This window comes from Penicillium lagena (assembly GCF_028827675.1).
Source record: "Penicillium lagena strain IBT 129212 chromosome Unknown utg000001l_segment0_segment0, whole genome shotgun sequence".
NCBI classification, from domain to species: domain Eukaryota; kingdom Fungi; phylum Ascomycota; class Eurotiomycetes; order Eurotiales; family Aspergillaceae; genus Penicillium; species Penicillium lagena.
Genome location: NW_026623222.1, coordinates 5,716,616 through 5,734,959, shown reverse-complemented (window position 1 = coordinate 5,734,959; position 18,344 = coordinate 5,716,616). Strand labels below are relative to the sequence as shown.

The 18,344-nt window shown below is 48.9% G+C and overlaps 7 protein-coding genes across 7 annotated transcripts; 3 read left to right on the top strand and 4 right to left on the bottom strand.

Moving 5' to 3' along the window:
- Positions 1-1,775: 1,775 nt before the first annotated feature.
- On the bottom strand, positions 1,776-3,587 carry N7510_002526 (uncharacterized protein; the record flags this gene model as incomplete). Its single annotated transcript, XM_056974453.1, has 4 exons — positions 1,776-2,368; positions 2,419-3,039; positions 3,089-3,275; positions 3,330-3,587. The coding sequence occupies 4 exons, from the start codon at positions 3,585-3,587 to the stop codon at positions 1,776-1,778; spliced, it is 1,659 nt and encodes a 552-aa protein (XP_056839570.1).
- A 1,249-nt stretch (positions 3,588-4,836) lies between these two features.
- N7510_002525 (uncharacterized protein) lies at positions 4,837-5,289 on the top strand (the record flags this gene model as incomplete). The annotated part of the gene is made up of 1 exon (XM_056974452.1): positions 4,837-5,289. The coding sequence occupies one exon, from the start codon at positions 4,837-4,839 to the stop codon at positions 5,287-5,289; it is 453 nt and encodes a 150-aa protein (XP_056839569.1).
- A 1,040-nt stretch (positions 5,290-6,329) lies between these two features.
- On the top strand, positions 6,330-7,996 carry N7510_002524 (glycoside hydrolase family 125 protein; the record flags this gene model as incomplete). Its single annotated transcript, XM_056974451.1, is given in 4 exon segments — positions 6,330-6,730; positions 6,804-7,098; positions 7,111-7,852; positions 7,938-7,996. 4 exon segments carry the CDS (start codon positions 6,330-6,332, stop codon positions 7,994-7,996), a joined length of 1,497 nt encoding a protein of 498 aa, XP_056839568.1.
- A 1,388-nt stretch (positions 7,997-9,384) lies between these two features.
- On the top strand, positions 9,385-11,501 carry N7510_002523 (uncharacterized protein; the record flags this gene model as incomplete). The annotated part of the gene is made up of 6 exons (XM_056974450.1): positions 9,385-9,856; positions 9,910-10,005; positions 10,057-10,588; positions 10,658-10,794; positions 10,859-11,111; positions 11,237-11,501. Coding segments are annotated over 6 exons (1,755 nt in total), but the record flags the coding sequence as incomplete, so codon positions are not given.
- A 954-nt stretch (positions 11,502-12,455) lies between these two features.
- On the bottom strand, positions 12,456-14,152 carry N7510_002522 (putative FAD dependent oxidoreductase; the record flags this gene model as incomplete). The annotated part of the gene is made up of 5 exons (XM_056974449.1): positions 12,456-13,250; positions 13,312-13,458; positions 13,513-13,786; positions 13,840-13,952; positions 14,024-14,152. The coding sequence occupies 5 exons, from the start codon at positions 14,150-14,152 to the stop codon at positions 12,456-12,458; spliced, it is 1,458 nt and encodes a 485-aa protein (XP_056839566.1).
- Positions 14,153-14,767: 615 nt separating this feature from the next.
- Positions 14,768-17,081, bottom strand: N7510_002521 (glutamate--cysteine ligase; the record flags this gene model as incomplete). The annotated part of the gene is made up of 6 exons (XM_056974448.1): positions 14,768-15,772; positions 15,823-16,408; positions 16,458-16,583; positions 16,631-16,773; positions 16,830-16,895; positions 16,944-17,081. The coding sequence occupies 6 exons, from the start codon at positions 17,079-17,081 to the stop codon at positions 14,768-14,770; spliced, it is 2,064 nt and encodes a 687-aa protein (XP_056839565.1).
- Positions 17,082-17,805: 724 nt separating this feature from the next.
- On the bottom strand, positions 17,806-18,214 carry N7510_002520 (NADH dehydrogenase [ubiquinone] 1 beta subcomplex subunit 7; the record flags this gene model as incomplete). Its single annotated transcript, XM_056974447.1, has 3 exons — positions 17,806-17,910; positions 17,977-18,098; positions 18,163-18,214. 3 exons carry the CDS (start codon positions 18,212-18,214, stop codon positions 17,806-17,808), a joined length of 279 nt encoding a protein of 92 aa, XP_056839564.1.
- Positions 18,215-18,344: the final 130 nt, after the last annotated feature.

Below are 18,344 nucleotides of genomic sequence, written 5' to 3'. Positions count from 1 at the left end.
AATGGCCTCCTCAGGAGTTCGTGGGTGATGAACCCGAGGGGTAGTAGTGATTCACCCGGGGGTTTACTAATACTCTCTCTGTTTTCTGAGCAGTAGTATACCCCGTCTAGACTCATCAGATCTATTCCGTTCGTTCTCATCTGCGCCTTTTTATTTTACTCTAGACATCTACATCAAAGACGGCACGGCAGGTGGATCGATCCCTGCAGAGATTGCCGGACTAGCATCGATGGATCGATATTAACCCGTGCTCTCGGGCCCTCCGCGCCAACCCTAGTCGGGCGTGGACCAATGTTCTTCGGCTTCTCTGCGTATTCTTGGTATCTTTCTCGTGTAACTAAACTATCGAACTGAGATCAACCTAATCATACTTAATCGCGCCACGATCGCAGCCCGAAGCACATTCTCGCTTATACTGCCGTCTGATTGCGCGCATGCCACCACTAGCGCCGGTGAACCGTGGGATTCGCCCGTCCCAACTTCCCACTTACTGGGTCGCGCTATTGATTATAGTTTTGTGGCTTTGGAGAGATCACGAGAGAGAATACTCCGTAGTCTGTTAGTAAAGCCCAGTAGTAGTGCAAGATCTGTACAGATGGAGTATACTATAGTGAGTAGCAGACAGGGCTAGGGTTTGCCGGTCTTGCAGGATTCGGGGATTCGGGGACCCTGACTCGTCCGTGCAGGATCAGCGCCAGGTCCAGTGCGCAGATTGGTTCCTTTCTTACAGTAGTGGGTGCCTGATAAGCTGCATTTTCGATTTGAATAATCTGGTGGGTCGCCACGTCAGTCTAGCTGAGATCTAGTGAAAACTGACTCGGTTCACTCTGGATCCTGCGCGTCGGCGCGCCGTCAATAGTCGCGAAAGCGGGTGGAATGGTCACAAGCTACTGTAAGTGGATGGATCTGGCATCCGGGGGCTGAGAAAGAACTGTGTACAGTGCATGTATTTACCTTGGAAGGTAATGTGTATTCTATTCTGTACAGAATACCGGCTCCACCGATCTCAGTCCGCGTTTCCCACCCGCCCAAATGCCGTCAACAGTTGCATTTTTCACCTCAAAGATTCGCCTGCTTTCCTTGAAGAACAACATCTGCCATCTTCATCTCTGACTAATCTGATCGATCGGCCGACTGCAGAATCTCGGATCCGACTTTCGCCCTTCTTGGGTTCCGTGGTTGAGTCTCTGCTGGTTCCAGAGATCGTACCTGTCCCCGGCCGGCGATCGGAATAGTCAACGACAAAAGTTCGATTCTGAATTTATGCCAAGGGGTGTGTTGCTGCATGGCATTCTTGCGACATTGTCCTTCCCGCATTCCGACTCAAGGTGTGACAGCCATCATTCCTAGGCCTGTTGCCTAAATAGGAATTAGTTAGGCGGTCCAGAGAAATGTTTGGCCCACTTCAAGGCGATCTGATAGTCGATCAGTTAACTTACTTGTCGCATTGACGTCTTGTGCCATGCCTGTCTAGGAAATTGGTTTTTAGGGCTTGGCGGCATGAGGGTTTAACTTTGTGACTTGACCGTTTAGAACTCTGTAGAAATGATATTGTTATTGTAGGCAAGATAGACATATTATAGGTTGCTAGATTCTTCAACTGCGGCATACGGTCTGCATGCTGGAGCCGTGGTGGGAATATTGCAAATAGATACATCATGCTCTCGAATCCATACCATATACGCAACAATACGGTCAACCTAGACCAACTCATCCCCCATGCACAACCATATACCCTTCCCATCGGTCGAATCAAAACACATGGAAAATTCACACTAGCGCCAGAAAGCCTTCGCAACCGAGTTGATATAATCGATCCCCTCCTTCCGCCAGGTATCAGCCTCCATATGGCTCGAGATATTAGAATTCAGGAAGAAATCCTGCGGGCTGGCCTTGTCATAAACACTCCAATGCACCGATCGATTGACTACACCCGTGTTTGGGTCGAGATCATGAATGAAGGAAGCCCACATGCTGGTCATCATCGTACTGAGATCGATATACGACTGCGGCACGCCGGCAAACGGCTTGCCGTAGTGATATCCCAGACCTGCGATGTTGTGAAACACAGAAGATACTTCTTCGAAGTGCGTCGCGCCATATAGCAATGGGACATCTGCCGAGTGCACATTGAATCGGTAGCAGTACGCCGTTGTCCCGGTCTCGCTCCAGACCTCGCACTGTCGTCGTCGATTTGCGTGCATGGCCCAGTCACCTAAGAATGCGCTAGTCCGGTGCCATTCCCATCCCATTGATGGTACGCGCTTACTGCCAATAACTGCGGGAATACCTTCCGATGGTATGTCAGGGTATAGTTGCAGGATGCGCGATGCCACTGATGATGGCGCTCGGAATCCGAAACCGCCACCTAAGTCCATGTCAGTAAACTGATATGACCTATAAACATAGTTCACCTACCAGTCAGATACTCATAAAATTGCTCCGTAGTGTTTATTCCCACCGGCCCAAACGCGGTTCCCTCATCCGTGTTGCTGCCCATGAGTATAGGCACTTTGACAAACTCGCGCCTGTCCAGCTGGATGCTTCCCCAATTGCGAATCAAGTCTCCATCAATCACAGGCGCAAAGCTGTACTCAGATTCCCCATCTGTACCATTGAGCACGGCATTGAGCTGTTCAAACGGTACCTCGCGTAGACACTGCAGCGAGTCCACCACATTCGAACAATTCACCTGGGATGTGAGATTATCGTACAGTGGTTGGAACCCTGTGTAGTTGGATGGGCTGGGACTAATAGACCCGCCAGACTCCATAATGCCTGCTCGGAACAGATTGTCGTCGCGCCCGCCATATGCTGTGAGGTGATAGCCTACCGATATGGCACCCGCGGACTCGCCCCAAATGGTTACCTTGTCCGGATCGCCGCCGAAGGCGCCAATATTCTCCTGCACCCATTGGAGAGCGAGCCTCTGATCGCGCAGTCCCAGATTGGTGTTGCCCGATCCCAAGACTTGGCTCGAGCTGATGAACCCCCAGGCAGAGAGTCGGTAGTTGAGCGTCACAGCGAGGAACGGTTTGCCTTTGAGAGGTTAGTTTTGGTTCTAGCAGAACATTAAGAGAGGCATTACCAATTATGTACGAATTCTCAATCATGGCAGACGTGTTGTAGCGCTGGTCTCTGCCTGACCCTTCAACGAACCCACCACCATGGATCCAGACACCCACGGGCAGTTTGGAATTCTTATCAACGAATGAGCCGCGGATGACATTCAGTGTTAGGCATGCTTCGGACTGAGGATGCCAGATCGAATCCGTCTGGGATAGTATAGGTTAGTAGGGGTTTCGATCCCTTGGAAAAGGGCGTGCTACCCCATAACCAACACAGATATCCGAGTACTCTTTAGCATCACGCGCCCTGCCCCAGCTCTCATTTAACGATTGCGGCACCGTAAACCGCAAGGTCTTAACTGGCTGCTGTGCATACGGCATACCCAAGAAGAAATCCTGCTCGTATGCCGTGCTTCGCACGCCGACGTAGGTGCCATTACGCACCGTCACTGTCGGAGACGAGCTCGCTGCATATGCTGCGGCACAAAAGCCAAGAAAATTGAAAGCCAATCGAGACATGATAACGATAGTGCAGATTTACTCGCACTCTGGTCGCTCACCTGCGAAGCCACCTTTTATCATTATGACTGACAGGAATGTCGAATCCTAGTGGAGATTTGATCGGCCACTAATTACCCGATTAGCAATGTCGGGAATGTAGCCAAAATCAGAGGATAGAAGATGTCTGACATTCTAGCGATAATTTAGCTATCTCTTGAATCGTAAAAACTGCGTAGTAAGCGAAATGAGCGCAAAAATTATAACAAGGACTTTTGAGGGGAAAGACCGGGGTCCCATTCTGGGACTCGCCAGAATGGGCCCATGATCGGCACTCGGCTCAGCGACGACCTGATAGAAGCCGATGAAATGGAGTTCTAGAGAGTTTTTTCGATATTATTGGGCTTGCCGGCACATCCGGGCTTTGAAATAAGCCTTGTTTCGGGCGGGGAAGGGTTTGTTAAGGCCATCTTTTGCTTGTTTGGGGAACGGAGGTGTGGAGAAGGCCATTTCACCATTTCAGAGCGTCCAAGTGCAGCGGGCCTGTGTTTGCTTTTTGCAAAGGTCGTCCATGCTTGTCCCTGGAGAACCCTAAGGATTAACCGGCGAGGGTGTTTAGGGTTGATGACCTCGGAACTGGATCCGGTATTCCAGAGCTATCAAATTGAACATTCAGATTGGATGTTGAAGTTGAGAGCCGTCGTTTTGGTTTGCGACGAAGGCAGCTGACGTAGTCTATACACAGCAACATGAAAAATAGCCGAGGTCGTAAGACATAGGGATACTATACTGTTTAAGGATGACTCTAATCTTCTCCGAGGTGCGTACCAAAGTTATGATAAGTCACTATTGTTCGCATCTGTCCGGGACTATAATCATTGAAGAACAACAAAGCAGGTAAGCGTGAATAACTACTCTATTAGATCCGAGCCGAGGGAAGGAACCAGAAGGGAGGTGACGGCACGGTCCAAAACTGTTAGTTGCCTGAACTCTGTTAGCGGGTGCCACATGAAATTCACCCCTTTGTCTTACACAAACCCAGATCATGTCAGTCATGATGGTCATACAAGGGAGGAGGGGGCGGTAGGACCAAACTATTGCAACGGTAACCGTATTTATCGAGGGTAGGCGTTCTGAGGTGCCCTGTCTAGATAGTCGGTTGCTTTCATCAGGCAGTTCTATCGAAAACAGGGACAAAGCAGAACAGAACAATCAAATTGATCTCCAGAGAAATGCCTTGAGTTCATTACTATCACAAAAAGTATTCAAAATGTGCTGGACACTACCATCTCCTCAGCCAGAACCCTCCTCATCTACCTCCAAAGAGACAGACGCCATAGTCGCCGGGATCCAGGGCTTCCTCGCAGCCCTAAACAGCAAATCCCGCGTCGACTTCGAAAAGCACTGCGTCCGAGCAGGTGGCATGTCCCTCTCACCTCCAGCACCAACAGAGCTACGTTTCTGCACGATCGGGTCATTCGTCGAACACGTCGCTAGCGTTACAGACGAGATCGATGAGCGTATCTGGGATCCAAAGGTGGAAATGCACGAGGCTGGGAACCTTGCTGCGGTGTGGGCACCGTTCCGAGCAAAAATCAACGGTGTAGTCGATCATGTTGGTGTGGAGCTTTTTATTCTGCATAGATTGAATGGCGAGTGGAAGGTGACTGGGTTGGCGGATTCTTGTCGAAGGCCGACGGAGGATGAGAAGCTGTTGGATTAATAGGGCATTTGATTATGTAGAACAGTTTTTGACCATCACGGTTTTATGATCTTTGGTATACACTATCCCACTGAGTTAGTATGCACCTGCAAGTACAAACCCCCGTCTTATTGTTTCCCAGCCTATATATCCGGAAATCATCGACCCCATGAATTATAGCAATTCTGCAAAACCGTTATCTTCGCCACTAAGCGCTAATAACGGGCACAATATTTTGTAGAAAAGGCCCTCGAATATAACCATGTTATCAATGACAATTTGCAAAAATCGATTACGGAAACGTGGAAGTTATAACACAATTCTAACAATACTCCTGAGTCTCCCATGAACCTCCAAAGCAGAGCCTCACGATTTGGCAAGGGTGAAAGCGCAGTAATTTGCCCAATCCAGCGCATCAGATAGGTTATAGGCCCGGTTCAAAAAACTGACGTTGAGATTTATCTCGAGAGGAAAATGGTTGACAAGTGACGAATTAAATACTTGCATCAACGCCAGCCAATGTGAACTAACTAACGTCGTTCCTTGAGAAAGGTTCTCACAGCCTAGGTATAACGGGATTGAGTAGATATCGCAGTGAGGCCAACCGATGAGTTATGGGCGTCACAGAATAGTCGAGAGCGACTTTTTCTCTTTCTCTTTTCGCGTTAGTATCTTTTCCGCATTGCGCCAGAGCGGACATCAGCCCCAAGGAGGGTTAACTGAGGATTAGACAGTTGTGGCATGTTTTGCAAAATGGATTCCTTCAGTTCCTGGGTTTGGATTCTTCTCTCGGAATGCGCGGGGTGTTTTGCCAGGTTCGGACCCCCACGTTTCGCGGTGGCAATTTCCGGGGTTTGGCCCCACTTAGGGTTAATCAAAGACCCTGAATTGGAATGTCACCGCAGCTAATGCTGTTCCCCGAACAAGGAGCCAGATGCGGGGTTGGGTTGGGGGGACGGGCTATATAAAGGTAGAAGTCACTTCCTCAAGCTGAGAGATATCCCACAATCCGATATCTGTCTTATATCTAGCCAAACCAGGTAACCGGATCCGTTTGGAAAATGTTTCTGACTCAGATCGCCGGATTGATTGGCTTGCTGGGCGGAGTTGATAGCTTAAGCATCGACAACATCCGAGGCTTGGTTCGTCTCAACGAAGAGAGAGGAATTGCGGCCAATGTAACCTGCCCTACGGACTACACGGCATACGCCAGCGTCGGCCATGCGCCGTACTCGGCAGGCAAATACCATTTGCCCTATCAGCGTCCTCCACCAGAATGCCGCACTTTCGTGTCCGAGGCTGTCGAAGACACTATCCAACAAATGAAGAAAGTTATAGCCGACCCAGACCTCTTCCGGCTGTTTGAAAACAGTTACCCGAATACACTAGACACAACTGTGAAGTGGACAGGCAAGGCGCAAGACTCGGATGAGGAACTCACGTTCATCATAACTGGAGACATGTGAGTCCCTCATATCTTATTCATGATATCGGATTTTAGAAAGCGATCAGTATGTTAAATAAACATTTTCCAGTGATGCAATGTGGATTCGCGACTCGACCTCTCAATTGCATTCCTACTTGCCTTTCCTCAGTAATGCGTCGTCTCGAGACTCTTTTGCCTCCCTCTTCCGCGGATTGATTAACCTTCAAGCTCGTTTCCTCCTCGAAGCACCGTACTGCAACGCATTTCAGCCACCTTTGGAATCTGGTCTCCCACCGGTGAATAATTCAGGCGCCTCAGCCCAAACTACCGTGACTCCGACGCCCAACAACAACACGATTTTTGAATGCAAATATGAGCTCGACTCAATAGCATCTTTCCTCCAAGTATCTTCCGAGTATTTCGACGCCACTAATGATACAACATTTTTCACAAATTACAAATGGATGGACGCTCTACAAGCCGTCTTGAAGGTCGTTGAAGACCAAACCTATCCAACATACGCAACAAATGGTTCAGTCGTTATCGCACCATACACCTTCTCAGCTTTCACAGATCGTGCCACAGAAACACTCAGCAACAACGCATATGGTAACCCTGTTCATGGAGGCACCGGACTAGTACGCTCAACCTTCCGACCCTCTGATGATGCATGTATCTACGAACTCTTCATTCCGGCCAATATGATGTTGGCCGCGAAACTGGAGGCCACCATTCCCATCGTCGAGTCCATCGGCGATCACGACGACTTGGTTCATACAATGCAGAACCGTGTTGACCTGATCCGGAATGGCATCCGTACTAAAGCCATTACTGCTGAAGGTGTCTTTGCGTATGAGATTGACGGCTTCGGTAGCGTCAACTCTATGGATGATGCGTCAGTACCTAGCTTGGTGTCCGCTCCATATATTGGTTACCTCTCCCGCAGTGACCACACTTACCAAGCAAGCCGGCGAAAGATTCTGAGCACCAGTAATCCATACTACATGCAGGGACCTGTAATCAACTCGGTGGGCAGCCCCCACATTGGGCCCGGATGGGGCTGGCCAATGGCAACGACCATGCAGATCCTTACCAGTGATGACGACGAAGAAATCAAGCAATGTCTGGAAACCCTGGTCAGTAGTACCAACGGCCTTGGTAAGCCTCACCTCTTCAGACCACTCCTTACTCAATGCCATTCGAGGTGTCAATACTGACCATCGCATTCTCGTATTTGTTGCAGGACTAATCCACGAATCTATATTCACTTTTGATGAATCCAATTTTACTCGGCCTTGGTGAGAAAATCTTTTCGTGATGATAAAAGTTCTTCGCTCAAATGGACACTAAATCGAAATCGTAGGTTTGCGTGGGTCAACGGCCTTTTCGGCGAAATGATACTCGATTTAAACAAACGCAAACCACACATTTTGAAAACGAGCTTCCAGTAATGCTCTCTAGCCATAAGCGTCGTGGCGAACACAATCATTTGATATCATTTGGGAACAACTTGACCAAAGAGGCCACCTTCAACCTGCAAATACCAAACATTGGTTCATGGATTGCCTTTCTTAAAGACCGGAATACACTGAAGGAGAACGTTCGCATAACTGAAGACAAGTGCAATTTCACCGGTTTGCTTATATGGTAGGAATAGCCCCAGATGTCTACTTGGCACTATAAGTTATGCGAAAATCTAGTACTCATATAAGTATAAAGCGATGATCTGTCTATAATTGCAAATTCGTGGTTTAGCCTCCTGTGCATGAGTTCCAAGTGCCTTTTCTAGTCGGCTGAATGTTTCTTGCATGATATCCACGATTTCGTCCGCATGCACTCCAATGTGGACCCGGGCGCAATGCATTAGGAATTGAAAGCTATTGGTGATGTCGTGATAGATATTTCTTGAAGGCGCCGATTGAATAGTTGAAGATCGTGATACTGACGTGGCGATTTCCATATGTTCCTCAGCATTCGCAAGTCTAGAACCACTACTGCAGGCTAATTAGCCACACCACCGAAATTTCCGCTTTGTCAATCAGGCATGGATCCGCAGAGCGCGCTAGTCCCGGATTTGTCCTAGTTTGGGTTTAATAGAAAGCTGGGGTCATATTGTTAGGGACACGCCCTTTGGTGCTAGTGGTACACACCCGGGTGTATCGCTGAAATGACCCTAAATGTATATTTCTATCGACAAATATAACATATCCATGGCACAATCGTTGTAAAGCAACGCCACTCATTGCAGCCGAAGACCGGCTTAATTCGTCATTACCAAGACAGTAGTCATCAAATACAATTCTATATTCCAAGATTCCATCGTGTTGTTGAGGGTAACCTTCAACGGATCTAAGCGACCCCCGGGGTTGGGCCAGAGTAATTACCATCCAGGCCGTCTCTCTTTACGGTCGAGCCGAGGTGTTTGAATATTGGGCTCGAGTGACGGCCACCGCGCGGTCTAATCGCTTTGTCCGCTAGTGACAGGATGGCGTAATCAATCGCGATAATGAGCTTCGAAGCAACATCTCCCCTCGTGAAAGCTCTCGATACATAACTAGACGGTTGATCTCTTTCCGTTAGCTATACCTAGTTTTTTTGGCTTCCCTGGGTCACTTTTTCTCCTCCATTCCCACTGCCGCCATTCATCGCTTCCATCTATAGTGCAACATGGGACTTCCTTTTTTTCAAGTAAAGACGACAGTGGGGAGAGCAGCATCCAGGAGGTCACAGAAGCTGAGATCATTGAGTCAGGCAGTCTGACTTATACCCATGAAGCTGGGGAAAACTCGTCACTCCCCACCTACCAGGAGGCCAGTGGTGCTCCTGTAGAGATCAGGTCTCCGCTGGGATACTCGGTCGGTCCAGCGACCATCATAGCTCTGAATCTGAGCCAAATGATTGGTATTGGAGTCTTCTCAACACCATCCACCGTCTTGCAAGGTGCTGGTTCAGTTGGCCTGGCATTTATCTACTGGACTCTGGGATACTTGATGGCCTTCAGCACTCTTGTCGTGTATCTGGAATTCGCGTCATACTTTCCCAGTCGATCAGGTTCCGAAGTCGTGTACTTCGAGCAAGCCTTCCCGCGACCGCTTTACTTCTTCCCGACTGTTTTCGCGATGCAAACCGTGATTCTATCGTTCAGCAGTAGCAATGCAGTTGGTGAGTACACACGTTCAGTGAAATATGAATTACAAACATTAATATAACCATAGCTCTTTCCCAATATCTATTCAAGTTAGGAGACTCTACCGGTACTGATTGGCAGTACAAAGGTGTGGCGATCGCATCATACACTGTGGCTGTCTTGTGTAAGTCTTTACCCTTCATGCTCCATACTTCTGTTTACTAAACAAAAGTAGGCCTCGTATTCAACACCAAATGGTCACTGCGATTGTTAAACGCAATCAGTTTTATCAAACTCCTTACTCTGATCTTTCTTGCAATCGCCGGTCTGGTCGTCTTAGGAGGAAACACACGTGTGAAGAATCCTACAGCCAACTTCAAGAATGCCTTTTCCGGAAGTTCTGAGGCCACTCCTTACGGCGCAACGAACGCATTAATGAAAGTCATCTATTCTTATGTCGGTTATGCAAATGCTTTCAACGTCGTGAATGAGGTCAAGAATCCTACGAAGACCCTCCGCTGGAGTGCGCCCTTGTCACTGACATTGGTTGCGGTGCTTTATATTCTTGCTAATGTAGCTTACTTTGCAGCAGCAACCAAGGAAGAGATCCTTGCATCAAAATTAACTGCTGCAAGCCTGTTCTTTGAGAATGTATTTGGAAATGGCGGCGCATCCAGAGCATTAAACTTTCTCATTTGTCTCAGCGCATTTGGTAACCTACTTGCTGTGTTAGTTGGGCAATCTCGAGTGCTTCGCGAGTGTGGAAGGTATGAATTTGTTATTTCTTATTCTGCATATTGCGTTCATCATTGAGAGATGTTGACTTGTTTAAAAAGACAAGGTGTCCTTCCATTCACAAGATTTTGGACATCTACTTGGCCTTTTGCGACGCCTCTCGGTCCCTACTTGGTTAAGTGGGGGTTGACAATTATCTTGATCATTGCTCCTCCTTTCGGAGACGCCTTCAACTTTGGTTTGTTTTTCCAAAGTAGATACCATACTTGTGATATTGCTGACTATTTATCGTATCCCTATAGTCGTTGACCTGTCTTTATATCCCGGCAATTTTTTCCTTTTTCTGCTCAGCATTGGGTTGCTTGTCACCCGTTGGCGTCGCAAAAAGCTCGGTCTTGGGCCCTCTGGTTACAAAGCATGGGACAGTGCTGTGGGGTTCTCTATTGTCTCGAATATTTATATGTTGGTGATGCCGTGGTATCCTCCCAGCACTGGTCGGGACGGCGGGGATGTTAGTTTCTGGTACGCAACGTATTGTGCCACTGGTCTTGCAATGTGAGTATCTCCGACTTAACTTCCGCTTCTCACACGTCCAACCCTCTTCACTGGCATGACGAGAATGAATGATACCCAGCAAGAAAAGAGAAACAAAAGAGAAGCTGACTTTTCTATGTCATTAGTATTGCTGTTTGCGGAGCTTATTTCTTCATCTGGGTCAAATTACGCCCAAAACTTGGACACTATGAGCTTCGTCAGACTATTATCGAGTTCGAAGGTGGTGGTACCACTCATAGGCTGGTCAAAGTTCCTTTGCAAGAGGTCGCCTCCTGGGATGAAAAACACGATGCAACTGGTCGTCTTCGTCACCGAAATGGTAGAAGCCAACACCTCGACAGCACCAACGCTTCAGAAAGCGCACGGCACGAAATTGATACAGCGGCTTGAATGGGGAAGTGATGGACGGTGTAGCACTGCTAAGTTATGGGGGCTACCGTGCATTAGGGTTAGACTGTTATCCACTTGTAGCGGTACAGCAAATATTTGAAACAGGACTCCCAGGGTATAAAATGCTACACCTAGAGATTCAGCCGGTATTGCCTTGAATTGCTAATTCTTATTAACAACAAGTTGAAGATAACTAGTTAACTGGAGGATTAATATTTCGCATTCTCCACGTTGGACGTCATGGCTTGCTGATCTGCATGTCTGCGCGTCCTCTCGGGACTGACATGCAGGTTATCGGAGCTTGGCCCAGACGCTGACGTCCCAAAGTGTTCGGTTCAATGCATTGGAAGTTCTCGCACGAATTGTACAGCTTCTCGCTTCAATTCTCAAGAAAGTGGAGCGAAATCCCTACTCAGACTTTCGGTGTCTTGCCAAAAGCTGGGAGTGTCTCGCCTACGAGCTGTAGTCGAATGATCGCCAGCTTCGTTCGCGCCATTTCTGCGCGGATGGCCGCATACCTTAGAGCCACGTAATAATACATACCCGAGCGGCATTGACGTGTGGAGACCTGCCGATATTTTACTGAATCCCACAAATAGAGTCTTAGGTTGCAGGTGTCATCTCACGGAAACTGATCACCATCGCCCGCGCCAGGAAGCTCATTATAGCAATTACGGATGACGCCAGGCCCGACGATACAGTTATGCAAATGTTTCCCTCCAAAACAGAGCCGTAATAATAAATGAGAAATTGATCAATGCAATGTGTCAAAGAATCGTATGAGCTTTGGAACTAGAAATATGCCCGCCCGGTTCTAGATGGCTTTCCAAAACAATGCAGCAGGGTCTAAATATCTGTTCTACCTTAAGATTCGAAAAAGAAGGGCTGGTGTTAATAGTTAAATAAACATCTATTTATGCAACTCAATCTGCAGCCAGATTCTTCTTTTGAAGTTTATGCTGAAACTTCCACACCCGAGGCGGCTTCGACTGTATTCCCATATGGAATAGCTCCTTGCCAGATCGACATAAGTCTTTCGACATGAACTTTCTTTTCTTCCAACCAAGAAGCAGTGTGTCCTTCAATCGACGGCAAGCCATGCGCAAATCTAGCGGTATTCACCCAGTCGATAATTTGCTTAACATAGTCCACTTCCTCGCCCCTGAGCGAATGGAAACTACGACCATGGCCCTTAGTTTCAACTCGGGTCTTATATTCCGTCCTCATACTCTCCACCGAAGGGAGCTGTGCCACTCCAGAAAACAATGCTGCGATTGCAATGGCCTGAAACTCAAAAAGAGTAAATGTTGCCGTATAGAAGGAAACACCCACGAAGGCCAGGGTTGGATCCGGAATATAGAATATGTCATGATGTAAATTGTGGAATTGGGTGCCATCCGTCACAATCACCGAGTCGGGCGAGGCAACGGGCTCGCCATGGTCGGTAAATTCCGGAAGGAATGGCAGAACCATCTGATACCCCGTGCAGAGAACGATTCTGTCAATGTTATTGAGGGTTTGGCCAGATTTGAGGCGAACGGTAAGAGGTAAGTGAGTCTCTGCTGTATCTGTTGAATCCATCTCAAATGACGCCACCTGCTCAATTCTCGTCGCATTCTTTGGCAGTGCGCTGGCTGGGACATCAAATAAGCCATTTCGAGTACTCTGATATACCGTCCGGACGACTGGACTGATCTCCCGGGCTATATCCACTGAAGATACACCCCCGCCTATCAAAAGCACGTTCTTCTTGGAAATTAGTAATGAGATCAGGTAAAGCTCCGGATTTTACTATGGGGTCAACAAATACCTTTCCTTCAACTCCTTCTGCATTTCGAAAGGATTTTGAGTGTGTAATCTTCGATGGCCACTTGGCTTTTGCTTCAGTAAGTCCAGGAATATCCGGAATCATTGGAGTGTGATAATGGCCTGATGCCACCACAACCGCATCAAATATCTGTATTACGTGTGAGCAATTTTCTTTCAAGCGTCTTAAGCGTGTGTCCCTCACCTCTGTATGTTGTTGCTCAACGACACCTTTTGTATGGCTATCTTCATGCAATGAGCTCCAAACCACATGCCACTTTTGACCATTTTTGAAAACCCTTGTCACTAAAGCGCCATATATTGTTGCAGCATCAACGCCTGCCACCCTTGAGGTATCCTGGATGTAGTCCTTGAGGACATGGTGATTGACGTAGCGGGGAGTTCCCTCTGGCCAAGCATTAAGCGTTGTACGTAGTAATGGAGTGGACACGTTGTTCCTGAGACTCTCATAACAGGGCCTAGCATTTTCATTAGCATTTCCTATCTGCGGAATGCTCTTCTTCATACAAACCCCGGTGGAGCGTGTATCAGATGTTTCCTTTCCCTCTCATCACGTTCATCTCGGCTGTACCTCTCCACATCAGACGGTTTGACACATGGGTACTGAACTTCGATAGGAACTCTCTTATCATAAAGCCTGCAAAATTTGTTAGCATATTGGTAAATGTTGGAGACAATGAGAGATCTCACCACACCCCGCCGGCTGCTCTGCTTCTTTCGAAGACCGTGACGTTTATTCCTGCGGCGAGGAGGTGGCCTGCACTGACAACGCCACTGATGCCAGCCCCAATGACAGCTACGCGTTGGATCGTACTGTCGGACATAATTGCTTCACTGACCTTCTCCGTAGATAGATTGGAAGGGAGAGATGGCCTGAGAGGATACTGCATTATTAAAGTTATTAAAGCGTCGATGCCAGTAACACTCCACGGTTGGCATTACGAAGCATTTGGCCCTTGAGATTTCGCAATCCAGGCTACTGCATTAGGAGTGATTACGCTCCGTCGCAATTTTCGTCACGGATTGTGAGATGAGATGCTTCCCCGCTCGTGCCCCATCATATCTATGGATTGCTTCGAGGCCGTGGGATACAAATCGCTGTCCTCTGATTGGAACCAGTTGAGGGGTTATAATTCAGCCAGACTAATCCGAGACCACACTATGCACTCCATGGAGGGGATGGTGGTGAATCTGTAAAAGGCGCAATACAATGTGGTGATGATGTGCTTCAAGAACCCGAATATCAACCGGTCATCATGGATGGACACCCTCGGTCTTCTAGAATAGCAGACAATATCCGAAACATACTATGCGGAAACAAGGTGAAATGCAAGGACAATAACGTCCCAAATATATGACAGATGAATAAAAAAAGGTTATCCTCCGTCTATGCTAAAAATATGCTCAGACATCCACTCACACAAGAAACTCTATCTGTTCTAACTCTTTCTTCCGCGAAGCATCTCCCACCCCACGGAGCCCTGTTGTCCCTCCTTGCCAGTCATCTCCTCAACCGCTTTCACCAGATCATAGCATACTTCCTCAGACACAACGCTGTCATGCTTGTAGGATGGATGCTTGGCAACGAACTCGCGAATCCATCGCGCGCCAGTCCAGAGCGTGCCGTCAGCACGCTTGCGGATGAGATCGAGATATCTGGCTAAGAAGCAGCGGGTCTCGACGTCCACGTTCACACTGTTAAGATACGACTCCACAAGCGGAATCAACCCCGGGAATGATCCATCCGAGCAGCCGTTGACGATATCCGCGATAGTCATGAGCTCATACTCACTCTCCACGGGACCGAGGGGCGGAGAGGGAGGCGGCGTGTTGACGGCGGAAGATGGCGCAGATGAGAAAGCACTACCACCATTCGACGAATGTGCGTGCTTCGGTGCTCGTCGAGGGAAGGGATCCTTGCGGAAATAGAATTTCTCGTCCAGAACGGCATTGCGGGCATGCGCTGTCTCCATGTTTTCGGTGGTGCGCGAGATGGGGATGTAGAAACTGAGATCGAAGCTCAAGATGGCTCGGGTGATGAGGACGATGAAGATGCTGAACGCGGCGTTCTCGAAATCAGTGATTTGAATCTCCATGGATCGGAACTCGACTCTCCAGCCAATATCTGAGTCTGGTGGTGGTGGCTTAAAGCGCATGTGCTGCCAATTAGTGGATTGCAAGTTTTCGAAATGGTCAGCCTTGTTAACGTCGAGCTCCTCCAGATCCTCGGAGAAGATGACCAATGGATCGCGGATGAAGAGGTGTGCAAAGTGCGTGGCTAGCAGTTCATCCATGCCGCCGTCCATCAACCGCTTCTTGATATCCTCGTCGACGACCAGATCTGGATCAAGGTACTCTTTCCGCAGCCGAGGGTCTTGTGAGATATAAGTCGAGTTCGAGGCATATCGGGACTTGGGGATCCTCCACCGATCATTCTTGAGAGGCTATCCAAATGTCAGTTGAATAATGATGAGCGTACGGTCATATAACTCACAACTTCGCCAAGTTCTTCACGAGTCCGGTCATCAACTGCTCCTCCAATTTGGTTCCACCGTACATCCGTGTCCACGAGAAATCCCTTGTAAATGGGAGTTGCGGCCGTGAGAGCAAGCAGGATCGGGCCCAATGGGCTTAACTGATCATAGAGCCGTCTGCCCTCCGTCATATTCTTGGCCTGAAAGGTGATTTGCAGACAGCAACTGCCCATTCCAAATGCCATGGCATCCATATAGACGTGGTCATCCTTGGCAGCACCATTGCGCACATCATCATCCTCGGGCCATTTATGAAGATCGTAATTGACAGTTGGGTCTTTGAAGGGTCGTGGCGTATTATAATCCTTGAAGATAGGCACATTCAGCTCCACTTTTCGCCCACGCCGTGATCGAATGTTGGCTGCGAGAGTGGGGAATCGGATATGGGGATTGGCAATCTCGTCTGGGACAAATTGCGAGCGAAGCGCTGGTCCGGACGGAGGATAATATGGCTGGATATAATCGTCCTTGGTTCCCAGGCGCGGAAATGTGGTAAGGGTAATAGGAAATTCGTTGGGTGCCATATGCGCTTTGGCGACCTCTCGTCTGGCGACTCGTCAATGAGCTGCCAGCCATTGAGCTAAAAATGACTTACCTCCACTTCATGTTGGATTCCACTTTGAGCAGGTCCTTAAACCCAATGCCCCACGGCCGACCGGGAGTTGCTTCCAGCATGAACCTCCCGAACTCCGGGTGGAAATGAGGCGGATCTTCGCCATCACTAGTACCGTCAGGTGTTGGTGTCCATCGTTAAGTCGTCCAACTCACTGTTCACTATTATTCGCATTATGGCAGGAGCCCGTCTTCCACAAAGCCTCGTCTCGAGCAAGAGACTTGAGGATATCCGCCTGGGCGAGGGAGAGCCGGGATTTCCTGTCGCCGTCGTCGAGGGCCACCACAAGGTATTCGACCTGCCATTGTCAGTTGAGGTTCTTTCGGGACGGACACGCAGGAAAAGAGACAGTACCTCATCACCCCACAGAAGAGCATCGCGCTCCTTGCCCTTTGCTCTATTCCAATTTGCGAGCAGTTGCTAGTCCTGTTAGCACTTTCCGTCCAAACCGTTTGACTCGAGTCCTACTTCGATCCCCCACTGGCGCACCTGGGAGGCCTTTTTCTTCGCCTCGGGCCATTCCAGCGCGGTGCCGAGTGCTCTGGGGTGCAGGGTTAGTGGTGTTCCCGGGTGCAGCAAAGGATGATGCGCATACAAAAGACCCATTTTTTTTTTCAATTTGCACTTCTTCTTTCGTGCCAGTGCGAGGTGGGCAAGGACAGTCTTGCGCAGCGACCACGACAGTAACCTTGAACAGATCAGGCCCGTCAGCACATGGCCTTCGGTTGGGTTCTTTTCAATTCTCGATGTGGGGGAAATTTCCCATGCTCTCCCACGGCGGGGCGTGAAGATCTTCTCGGCGATAACACTCGATTTCTAAGCAAGGGTCATGTGACGGAGGAATCAATTGCCCCGTTCGTGTCGGAGTGTGACGCTGATGATTAACTATGATGTTTAACGTTACTAGGTACGATGTATATATAAATGGGTGCGCCTGCAGCGCCACGCGCGGTGAGACATATTGGTCGGCGGCAGGACATGGATCCCGGGACATGCAGCTGGCAAATAACACCGGAGTCTGATCAATACGAGGCTGACATAGAGATGACAAATTCCTTAACTAATTCTTAACTAATTGATTGAATTTCAACTTGAAAAAGGTACACTTGCAGTGGATCTAGGTTCCGCGAAATGTGCCTAGATTAGGTATCTGAGGGGGAGGGCTTAGGCATCTTGCAAGGTCACCATCGATCCCAGTCGGTGGGCGTAGCGGAAGATCCCAAACCCAGAAACAGTCCATCCGCAGTACTCTCGACGTCTTTATATACAAGGCCGGCTAGCCTGACTAGCATTCCGGGCCATCTCCCCACAAGCTCTGTCGCTCTCTCATTTAGTTGCTCCGGGCGCCGTCCTTGGCCGCGCGCAGCTCGTCCATCTTGGCCACCCGCTTCTTGAACTCTTCGTACTGGCACTTCTCGTAGGAATGTCTCTCATCCTGTAAAGAAATCAGTCAGCCATGTATGAACGGGGGAGATATGATGGGCATGATTGCAGATCGCACCTCGCACTTCCAGGGCAGGTAGTACTCTGCTTGTCGGCATCGGTTCAACGGGATCAGGAGGTGGGCACATGAGTCGCGGTACTGCATGGGAAGACGGGCCTCGGACATTTCCTGGCGGGATGCTGCGTGGTCAAAAGGTGTCAGTTGCTGGCATATCGGCCGGTTGACGGTGGCCAATCTACGCACCGGAATTCTCCCCCAAGCCCACGGCACTCTTCAGCGTCTCGGTGACGGTCATGGTGGCAGACAGTCGGTGCACAATGGCAGAGTGTGGAGGGCAGAGACAGGACAACAAGAGGATGTGCTTTCCTTGCCTGAGTTCCTTCCTTCACCTGACTAGATCACATGACTTCTAAGCACGTGACCGT